Here is a 12036-nt window from a genome sequence, read left to right as displayed (position 1 = left end):
AACAGCATTCAAACTGACAAGTTCAAAAACGGTTTTGAGTAGTGGAAAAACCATCTCAATAGGCATATTGCATAAAATGGAGAGTGCTTTGAAGGTGACTAAAGCTTAAACATGTAAGAAGACACAATTTTCTTATAGATCCCCAAAAGGTCCCCCTCATATATACATACATACACATATATATTATGCTCAAATGATGTCTTTTCTTTTTCAATAGTTTTATTTCTTGTTTTACCTTCATGTCTTACTGTACTGTTCAAAACATCTGGAACAAAGTTAGTAGAAAATATTTTTGTCTAATTTCTCAATTTAAAGGGAATATACCTAGTGCGTCACTATAAGCGTGATACTGGCTCTTGGTTTAAAATATTATCATTTCAAGTACATATACTCTTATTTTTGAAGACTTTTTAAAAAACAGGTAGGAGCACTGAATGTTATCAAATGTCTTTTTAAAACTCCCAATAAATTATAATGTTTTCTCTTTTGATGCAGTAACACATGAATATGCTCCTAATATTAAATCATTTTTAAACCAGCTCTAAAAACTGGTTAGAATTCGTTATTCTTGTAATTAGAAAAATATTTTGTTGTATGTCTCCTTGCAAAATTACTTTCACCAATTTATTAGGAAGGTGAGCCTCTTTAATCTGCATACAGGTGTATGTGTTATGAAAATAACTCAAGCATATTTTCTTCCATTATAACTTTGAATCCACATTCTGTGTTCCCATCCACAAAGATGTGACTATTAGTACCTCAAATCTTCTTTTACACATCTCACTCAAGCTATATGATTTTCTTCCTTTAGATTTCCACTTGCTCTGTGCTCCCCCCCCAAATTTGTGAAACAGTCACCATTTCTACTCCTTTATGTATTATCTTTTTTAGAACTGCTTTCTCTCCTCTATACTGTAACTCCTCAGATATACCCTGTATCTCATTGATGAGCTTTTCTGTACTGTCAATTCTGCTCTCTATTGCTTTCAATATAGACCTTATTTCTGACTTAATAATTTTTAAATTTTTTGGCAATTCTTCCTTAGCCAGCTCCCTTTCATCTCAAAATGTTCTCTCTTTATAACTTTTGTCCATAGATTGCAAAGCAAATGCTTTACACAATTTTCTTGTTTTCTACAATGAAACATTTTTCACAGGCATTTTCTTTCTCTGATTCCTACCTTTGCCTTATGCCAAAATATGATTTCACTGGTACTTTTTTACTTAACCTAGAACAAGGGGCAAGTTCTAAGATCTGCTATTTAACATAAATGTTTTCAAGTTTGTTCTCCAGTCTCTTCGACTGTGCTGATAGAATGAGTCTCTTTAATTGGCAGGTAGAGACTAAGTGGATGTTCAGTTAGTCTAATTTCCAGTGTTCGGGCAAGGCAGGCACTTGTCGCTGAAATGCATTCTTCTCTTATCTCTACCACTTGGCTGTGTCCTCTGAACACATGACAGAGTAGCAGGTAAGTAATATATTTAGTACATGCAAATCTGAAGGGTTTTCCTGTCTACCTCTGTATGAGATTTTCAGTGTGTGAACTATGTGGATCTGGTGTGCAATGGGCCACCACTCGTCTGTCCCTCTACGCCCTACCATATGTTTTTGGAGTTGCAGTTTCAGAATAAACAGAGAGATACTAATAGGGAGAAGAGAGGAAGATGCTCTCGGTCTCCAGCTGCCTCAGTCATGTATCTGGGGGGAAACTACCCAGTCTAGAGGTGGCCTGGATGCACCTCTCAGAGCCCAAAGGCAGACAGGGAGGAATCACAACATATCTTCCTACAGGTAAAACTATACACTTCAAACAGGCAAACTGCAGAGAGCACTGATTGGGATTCTCAACTGAATACTGAATTTAGAGTCAGGAGATGTCTCTCCCACATTCTGATATGTCGAATATGAATGGGTGTCAGTGTTCTTACAGAGGTTGGCAGGGGAATGAATCTGAGAATACTAGTCTACTTACAACTTAACTCAAGCCATAGAGTGGCATTCATTATTCATCATATAGGCTATTGTATTAATGAGAAAATATATTTTGATTTTCAAATGTAAGAAATAACTTATGGCAATGTTTACAACATAATCTCCTGGCACATTGAAAATTGCCTATATTGTTTTATTTAATACATTCACATGACATAAAATTTATAAGTATTGAAAACATTAACTCCATTTTAAATTATCACACTAAAATAGATACCATTTTTTTTCTAATGCCTTAAAAAATCTGGTCATGCCAACATTTCTGAATCTGGAACTATAAAACTCAGGAGTCTTCAGCCAACAGCTTATCTCAATCATCCATCCAACTAACCATAATACTAGAAATACAAAGAGAAGGTTTTTTTGGGGGGGGAAGTCAGGGCACCTACTTGACATATTTTACTGAGCTTTACTTTTTAATATGTCAGAAAATGCATTCTTTTTGGTGTATAGTCAATGGCCAATATATAAAATTACACAACCACCAATTGTACCACAATTGTATCACTCCAAAAAACTTCTTCATACTGCCTTTTCTTTTTTTTTTTTTTTTTTTGAGTTGGAGTCTCACTCCATTACCCATACTGGAGTGCAGTAGCACACTCCTGGTCACTGCAGTCTCGACCTGCTGGGCTCTGGTGATCCTTTCGCCTCAGCCTTTCAAGTAGCCGGAACTATAGGTATGTGCTACCATGCCCGGCTAATTTTTTTATTTACTGTAGAGACGAGGTCTTACCAAGTTGACCGGGCAGGTCTCGAACCTGCGGGCTCAGGCAATCCACTTGCCTCAGCCTCCCAAAGTGCTGGGATTACAGGCTGAACCACCGAGCCCGGCCCATACTGCCTCTTAATCATTGTTTTGTATATATTTTGAGATTGAGATATCTGAAAGAGATAAAGATTTCAAGAAGATAATGAAAGACTAGGACTTATGCTCAGGAGGAATCTTGGCTCAAGAGAAAAACTGAAGAATTCGTTTATAGACCAGACTGAAGTAACAGGAAAGAGACTTCCCAAACCCACAAGGAAAATGAAGGTACTTGAACCTGTGGAAACATCAAAATTTACATGGCAATGGAAAAAGAGGAAAGCAATTATTACAAGGGAAAAGCAGGAAAGAGAGGTACCAAAGAAGCTAAAAGAAGAGCATTCTGAAAGTGAGAATGGTCAGTGAGAGCAAAGCACACTACCCAGTTAATAGAGCAAGAGCAATTTCCACGGACTGATGGATGCAGGAACTGAACACAGCGTTTTGCAGAGTTCCAGGGAAATAGAGTAGCAGCTAACAGAACATGCCAACTCAAGGAATAAAAGACATGAACGTGGTTATCAGTTGAGGAAAGAAAGCGTGTAAGACAAAACCACTGAAACTAGAACTAAGTGGACGATAAAGCCAGAAGGGGAAGCTGTAATTAAGAACACACAAGATAAAATATATTGCATAAAAACAGATACATTTCCACTGAGGTAGAGATGCTCAGTATTAAAAGGAAAACAGCTTTGTGTTTATCCAGATGAGGTGAAGACTTACATCCATAGAAAAACCTGCACACGAATGTTTACAGCAGCTTTATTCATAATTGCCAAACATGGAAGCAACCAAGATGTTTTAACAGGAGAATGGGTAAATAAAAGCACAGTATATCCACATAATGGAATACATTCAGCCATAAAAAGATATGTGCTGTTTAGCCACATTTAGACATGAAGGAAACCTAAATGCATATTGTTAAGTAAAGAAGCCAATCTGAAAAGTTACATGCTGTGCAATTCCAACTATAAGACATTCTGGCAAAAGCAAAACTATGGAGACAGTAAAAAGAACAAGGTTGCCAGGAGTCCAGGGGAGGAGGCTTAATAGAGCATAGGAGAGTTTTAGGATAGTGAAACTACTTTGTATGATGCTGTCATGGTAGACACATGTAAACAGCCATAAAAGGTACAACACAAAGGGTGAGCCCTAATGTGAACTATGAACTACAGTTAACAATGCATCAACACTGGCTCTCAATTGTAACAAAGGCACTAAACTAATGCAAGAGGCTAATAATGGGGGAAACTGTGTGTGTAAGGGGTGTATTTGAATGCTGTACTTTTAGTTAATATTTCTATAAATCTAAAACTGCCCTTAAAAAACAAAATTAAACATAGAGATGTAGAAAATTTGAATTAATTCCCATTTATTTTCATTTAATTAGCAGGAATGGGTATAAGTGGGACTCTCTCAGCAAATGTTCCATCACATTCTAGATATGTAATCCAGAATGATAGAATTCCTCCTGAGTATGCCTGTGGTTAAAATGTCCAGGTAGCAGGTGAACCAGTGTCTACAAATTTGAGAAAAATGGTCATTAACTTAACAGGATATAGAGGCCTAAAACTGGCATCCCATAACTGCTAAATTTCTTTAAATTTGATTTATATCTCAATACACTATTATAAATTGAGATATAAATCAAATCACGTTACACTTAATTTTAGCTAATATGGCCTTTTCCAAAATACTTGGAATGAATGCATCCTTAAAGTAAAAAATTAAAAATGTATCTATACAACAGCTTGTTTCTACCAATTGTGAAACATCCTAAAAACAATCTTTGAAATTATGTACAATTATAGATCATAATAATAATACATATTTAAATATATCCTAAAATTTGAGGTCCTGTTATTTATAGTTCCATTAGTTATATAAAAATATAAAAGATTCTAATTTTCATCTCTGATAGGTTTCACTGTTTGAGTAAAGCTTCCAAGGTCCGATAAGACCAGTGGTTCTCAAAGTGTTTTGTCTGCAGGCTCCTGGGATTCCCCGATTCATTTACAGAAATCTGTGACGTCAAGGAATAGCCATAAGATATGATTTGCTTTCTTCACCATGTTGACATTTTCACTGATGGTGCAGAAGCCACGATGGGCAAAGCAGCAGCTGGAAGGACAATGGCGACAGCAGCAAGCCAAGCTACTAGCAGTAACCTCAGTCCTCACTGCCGGACACAAACAGCAAAAAGCCATTTTGCTTAAGACTGTTCTTGATGAGGTGGTAAAAACTATGTTTCTTAAACCTCAAATCTTAAGTGCACACCTGTTTAGTACCTTGAGAAAAAGCACTTGGGCAACTGTTTGAGTTGAAACAAAACCTCATCGTGAAACATCATTTTTACTTAAAAGATGGATAGAAAGCTGGGCTTGGTGGCTCAGCTTGTAATCCCAGCGCTTTGGGAGGTTGAGGTGAGTGGACTGCCTGAGCCCATGGGTTCGAGACCCGCCTGGGCAACTTGGCGAGACCTCACCTCTACAATAGATAAAAAATCAGCCAGGTGTGATAGCACGCGCCTATAGTTCCAACTACTTGGAAGGCTGAGGCGGAAGGATCGCCAGAGCCCAGCAGGTTGAGGTTGCAATGGCTGGGAGCAGCCACTGCACTCCAGTCTGGGTGACAGAGTGAAACTCCAACTCGAAAAAAAAAAAAAAAGGCAGATAGACCTTGGTTATTCAGACACGGAAATCTGTCATTTTCCCTCTCCAAAAAGCCAAAACAAAGCAAGCCTGTCAGTTCAAGGAGAACAACTCACAGCATTTGTTGCCAATGATAACAACTGAGTTTGTAAGTAGTTAGAATTTTGAAAAACTCAGATGAGCAGCTGTGAACGTGACAGCTTCCCAATTCCTTAGGAATATTTTGATTGAATAGTGGTGATATTAATGATTGTAATTTTTAAAAATATGCAATGAAATATGTCAAGATTTGGAGGGTCTTCATAACCCAGTGAATTGATATTTTCCAAATGACCAATGCATCATATCACAAAATCATGCGCTGGTAAAAGATCTAATCAAATGCGAGACAGGCCAATGAACATGAAAAGCTCATATAAATGGTTTCAGATTCCATAGTACAACTAACTTTTTTTTTTTTTTGAGTTGGAGTCTCACTCTGTCGCCCAGATTGGAGTGCAGTGGCCGCTCCCGGCCACCGCAGCCACTCCTGCTGGACTCCGGCGATCCTTCTGCCTCAGCCTTCCGAGTAGCCGGAATTACAGGCATGCGCTACCATGCCCGGCTGATTTTTTGATTTATTGTAGAGATGAGGTCTCGCTGCCCAAGCAGGTCTCGAACCCGCGGGCTCAGGCAATCCACTCACCTCAGCCTCCCAAAGGTGTGGGATTACAGGCTGAGCCACCAAGCCCGGCTACAACTAACTTTTTAAGAAAGTACTACCTGTTGAATTTTGTGGTGTAGTATCAAATTAGAATATACATAATTATTCTGAAAATACTATTAAAATGCTCCTCCCTTTTCCAGCTATCAATCTGTGCGAGGCAAGTTTTCATACACTTCGACCAAAACATGTCACAACAGACTGCATGTAAAAGCAGATATAAGAATCCATTTGCCTATTTAGCTAGACATTAAAGATTTACAAGAATGTGAAACCATGACATTCTTCTCATCTTGGGACAAAATAGCTATTTTTTCATAAAAATATGTTTTTATGTTAACATAATGAATTTACTTATGTTTTTTAAAAATTAATTGGCCGGGCGTGGTGACTCAAGCCTGTAATCCCAGCACTTTGGGGGGCTGAGGTGAAAGGACTGTCTGAGCCCAAGAGTTTGAGACCAGCCTGGGCAACTTGGCAAGACCTTGTCTCTAGAATAAATGAAAAACTTAGCCAGGTGTGATAGCACATGCCTGTCGTTCTGGCTACTTGGAAGCCTAAGGCAGAAAGATCGCCGGAGCCCAGCAGGTAGACACTGGGGTGGCCGTGAGCATGCCACTGTACTCCAGCCTGGGTGACAAAATAAGAATCCAATGCGAAAAAAAAAAAAAAAATTAATTCATAGACATGTTTTAAATTTCTCAGTTTTCAGTTCTACAATGGTAAATACTGATAGGCATAACCCACAGCAATAAAAGCTTGCTGGAGTCAATAATTTTTAAGCCTGTAAAGGGTTCTGCGACCACTGGAATAAATTATTAAACAGACAAAGATATCCAAAAGGGAAACCATAGTTCCTAGCTGGCAATTTAGAACATGATATTAAAAGGCTGATTTGATACACTTGATATAAGAACAAGTCATAAACATTTTCCCGATGTTGAACTTACAAAGAGAATTCTGTTTCACTAATTTCAGTTGTGATGTCGTCAGTTTTTCTCCTCGCTGGTGTTTACTCTCGTCACCACACTCCTCATCTTGTACTACAAAGTCATCAATGATATAATCATCTCCATCTTCATCAGATTCATCCTCGTCCTCCTCCTCTTCATCACTGCTTGGGCAGGATTCCTTTTCAGAGTCCTAATTAAAATAAATGTTTCAGTAAATTGTGCCCTTAAAATGGTCAGCATGGATATAAATTGAAAAGATTAAACCTGAAAATTAAAAAAAAGGATGCACAGAAATAATTATGTGCTTTGAGGTTAAAAATAAAGAATCTTGTCATGTTAAATGTTGAACTTTTGAAATTAGGAGGAAGATAATACACTTTGGTTAAATGATGTGATGTAAAATGTTTAAAATAAATACTGAGATAATAAGAAACAGGACAGACCACACAAAACAACAAATAGCCTGTCAATTTTAAAAAGAGAGTAATGGACTGGGGCTCATGAAAAAGCCATATATTAGTTACAATAGTGCAATCAAACATGTTCAAGGATACTAGATTAAAAAATAAATTGTAGAATTATTGAGAAATAACAGACTTAGCACTTTGATTTTTATAAAGAGGAGATACTTTAAGAAAAAATTTAAAAACAAGAACAAAATCAGCCAAATAGAACACACCTCAAAGTCTCTACCACTACTGCGTCTCTGACGAGATCTCTGCTTTGAGAGTTCTTTCAGCTTCTGAAGCTGTTCTCGTTTTCGTGCAGCTAATGTTTTTCCAGAGTTCTGCTCCATTTCCATGGAAGAACATTCATCTTCAACCACTCGTCGCGGGCGTTTGACACCTACTTTTCTAACGAGGATATCACTGTCATCACTCTCGTCACTGTCGTACATCACAGAGGATATCCTTTTTCTTCTCCCTGGCATGATGTGTTCTTCTTCTCCAGCTTCCTCTATTATCTGCCCAGTGTGTTTGCTGAGATCGTTGCTCTCTCCACCTGGATATTTTTCCTCATCTGGTAAATCAATACTCCTAGACTTGGTCCTGTTCATTTCTTCTTCGTATGTTGAACTGCCCTCCGTGCTGATGAGACGCTCACTGCTGTTTCCTTCGCTCTCCATTCTGTTCGCTTCAAGCTCTCTTTCACCTTCTGGTGTTTTGTTGCTGTCAAGTCCCTTGTTGCCATCAAGCTCGTCATCACTACCAACACTTTCATCACCGTCGAGGTCTTCACTACTATCAGGCTCTTCCTCACTGTCAATTAATTGCGAGATGCTCTTTCTTTTAGTTCGCCTCCAATCAACTCGCGATTTCTGCTCAGGCACTTGGGTTTTAGAACTTTTCCTTGTTTCACGTCTTCCAACATGTACCATTTTCACTCAAGCTTCTACAAAATAAAGTTATTAGGAATATAACAATGGTAACTGGATTACAGCAATGAATGCATTTATAGTACAAGTTATATGTACTTGGTTTTATTAAACATTCACAAAGGCAAAATCCCACACAATGTCTGAGTGATGACGGCAGATCAGTAATTCAACAAATAATTTAGTGAACATTATGACATAATTATTCAAACATCTATCTGGAATTATGCTATCTGTTGTGCTGAAAGGGATATATAAAAAAATCACGGTACTAATTATTTTTGTGCAGAACTAAAACAAGCATGTAAAAAATTAAGAATAATTCAAGGTCATATTATTGTAGTGTCAAGTAAGTGATAAAGATAACTGCAATGAGAGTGGAAAGATACAGGAAGATCAGCAGAGCAAGATAACTGAAGGTTATCTTGAATACACGGGACTTCAGTCAGGTAGAAGTGGGACAGGCAAAGCTTTGGCACTGAGAAAGAACATGGTATGCTCCATAAGTAAGAGTGACTAAAAATGTATTTTAAACAGCTTTATGCTGAAGAGAAGGAGACAAAGACAGAAAACTGAATGGGATTACCAGGATGATTCATCCTGTAGGCAAAGGAGGATTCTGAACAAAGAAATATGAATTAGAAAGTCTCAATCAATTTACATGAAGAAAGTTATAAAGCAGTAAAAAGCTTTTTAAAAAAAAGGTAACAGTTCAAAATTCAGAGATGGCATATCCACTAAGACTGCAACACCTATATACCTTAGTAAAAGGTATTACTCTCAAAGTTAAAGATACATTTTAACCCAATAGAAAACTTACTAACAATCCAATAATGTAGTAGAGTGAGTGAAACAAGTTTCATGATAAAGCAGAGCATGGAACTGGGAAGGAGAACAAAAGTTGCCTGTTTCTGATTTAGTAAGGGTGAATTCCATTCAAATTATCACAAGTATACAGTAAAGGAACAATTAGTAACAGGAAACATAACTAGAAAAACAGTGACACTGTGTATTTCTGCGGTTGCTAAGGAACGGGATCGCACTGTCATAAGACTGACCTCATAATACATGTGAAAGAGTTTATTTACTCAATTGAGTGCTACCTGCTTCGAAGAAATCACCTATGAAGCTGATTATTCCATTATTCTCACCACAGCACAGAATATTCCTGCAGTTTTTCTAGAAAACCTACTGTCCAAATATACACAGGTTATTTTTTTTTATCCCAAAGAGTGGCTTCCACACCTACTTCTTTCACTTGTCTGTTATGAAGGACTGTCAGCAGCTTCCAGAAATGAAATCCAACTTTATCAGACTAATTAATTTGAATAATTAAAAATATTCAAAAAATATGTCGCAAACTCTGAAGGTAATTACAAAACTGTAATGTCAAAAATATTTTGAGCAAGGCAGTGTGACTGGGCCAAGCTTCTAGCTTTCTAAGATAATTACTTTTTTCTTAAGATTGGAGAAGAGAGGATACCACTCGTTTGGGCATACAATTTCTAGTATGTTTCTAGGCAATGAGACTGCCTCTGCAATAGGATACCACATATAAAATCAGAACAACAGAGGCTGCTGAGATGATACACCGAGTATTAGCTTTATAGTGTAGGTTGCAGTATAACCTTATGACAGCAACTGCTACAAGATATAATTAGTATTATAATAGTGATCTTGCAAATCCTAGTCAACAGACCAAACAGTCTGCTGTCAGAAATTATACTTGGGTTGCATTTTGCAGAAGGCTTACATTAAAAGCAGCAAATATGAAAGCTGCATGTGGTCAAAATGATCTTTAAAATATGGTTTCATCTATACTACACTGTTCTACAGTGTGTCCACACAGTTTCTCCTCCCGGTTTTAAAGGAACTACTGTTTCTTTGATGCAGCACCACACACACAAAGCAGCTTATGTTTGGGAGCCATACAGTATCAAAAGTATTTTTAAATGCACAGTTAAATTTGCATAAGCTAATCATGCATATGTGAATGTACATTGCACTGTAAAAACAAAGTAAGGCCTTCTAGTAACCCTGTTTGAATTGAGAGAAAGAATGAAAAGCATTTATGAAAACAAATGACAGACACGGCTGCAGCAGACACACCAACACAAATGTGGACCGCAAGGGCCATTAAAGTGAAAGATGATTTTATTAGTACCCAAAAGCAGAAGCACGTATACTAGCTGACTACCTTGTAAAACTGCAACATGCTCAGAAGACGGTTACTTAACATATATATAAGTGACTCCTGTGACAATGGTAGAAAAGATTTAGAATACCGATTATTAAAAAGACCGACTGCACAGAGTCAGGCTCTAAAAGAAACCCTCTACAGGTCTAACTTTTTAGTGCATTTTCATATTTACTTCTGAATTCTGACAATGACCCCAGGGGGAGCTTTATTTACATCAATCTTTTTTATTTTCTACCTTTATTTATAAATACCAATGCCAAGGCCCCAGACTTTAAATGACTTACTGAAGACCACACAGCTTGTTAGCGACAGTGCAGGGCTTAGACACCAGGTCTCTTGCTTCCCGGTCCAGCGCTACATAGTGATGCTGCCAATATCATATTTGTATAAGGCGGTAAATATTAAGCCTTTAAAAGTCATTATTTTATCTCACCCATGCTAGATTTTAGTTTCAGAAAGTAACAATTAAAATGGTTTAGAGTTTATAAACAGGCTTAAAAAAAATATGCAACCATTTTAGCGCACATGAAGTCAGGCCAGAACTACTGGAATTTATTCACTAGGCAAGAAAAGAATGTGCAAAAGAGATGAAAATTTGCAGACTTGCCTCTACTATCTTATTAATGACACTGATTATAACATTTAAGGGAGTCCCCAAAGATTCCAAAAGTAAAAACTTCAAAGAACAGCAAAAAATTATTTATTTTGGAAAACTACAGCATGTGCATGTTTGAGGAAGCACATTTTGTTTAAGTTAAATAAATCAACTTTCATTTGGCCAGCTGCCAAATGTCCAGGGTCTCTCTCATATGTCAAAATTGTCATTTTTATCAATAAGGGAAGCAATTCTGTTACTGAAAGATAATTTGAATATGGTTGGTTCCTCTTTTTTTAAGTGTGGATATCTTTACCGAGTTAGTTGGGGAGGGGAGAATGATGACAGAGGAAAAGGTGAGTGAACCTGGGAAGAGAAACAAGAAGAAACAGCTAGTCTGATGGCCAAGACATCTCCTGGTCATCAGAATTCACTCAAAAAAGAATCCATGCAAATGGACGTAGCTTCTGAATATGCTGAATATACACCCCATAACTTGAAATGAAGGTTTTATCAAGTGTCTGCAACCATACCTTACCTTCCAGCAGAGAAAAACAAAGAGACCGCAAACAGAAAACATTAAATAAGTTCACATCTTTGTGCTTTGTGGTACCATTTAAGATGCATATACATAGCTATGCTGTCTGCCAAAGAACACAAACTAAAGGCAAAAATGCATATTGTGTTTTCTCTGACAGCACCTCTATGCTTAAAAGGTACTATGATGATGTCATTTGAATTTCTCATCAGAACATAAA

At 37.3% G+C, this 12036-nt stretch overlaps 1 protein-coding gene across 1 annotated transcript in view; it reads right to left on the bottom strand.

Moving 5' to 3' along the window:
- CCDC82 (coiled-coil domain containing 82) overlaps positions 1–8496 on the bottom strand; it is a 32805-nt gene extending 24309 nt beyond the window's left edge. The window contains exons 1-2 of the mRNA XM_008050462.1: positions 7788–8496; positions 7106–7298 (exon numbers count right to left, since the gene is read on the bottom strand). Of these exons, the coding sequence (XP_008048653.1) occupies positions 7106–7298; positions 7788–8486 (892 nt within the window). The 5' untranslated portion in view covers positions 8487–8496. The remainder of the gene's footprint in view (positions 1–7105; positions 7299–7787) is intronic.
- Between the last annotated feature and the right edge of the window lie 3540 nt (positions 8497–12036).

The sequence above is a fragment of the Carlito syrichta genome, unplaced genomic scaffold, assembly GCF_000164805.1.
Source record: "Carlito syrichta isolate Samal-C Ts95f unplaced genomic scaffold, Tarsius_syrichta-2.0.1 Scaffold147148, whole genome shotgun sequence".
NCBI lineage: Eukaryota > Metazoa > Chordata > Mammalia > Primates > Tarsiidae > Carlito > Carlito syrichta.
The sequence above is the reverse complement of the archived record's forward strand: the minus strand, read 5'-3'. Positions and strand labels throughout refer to the sequence as shown.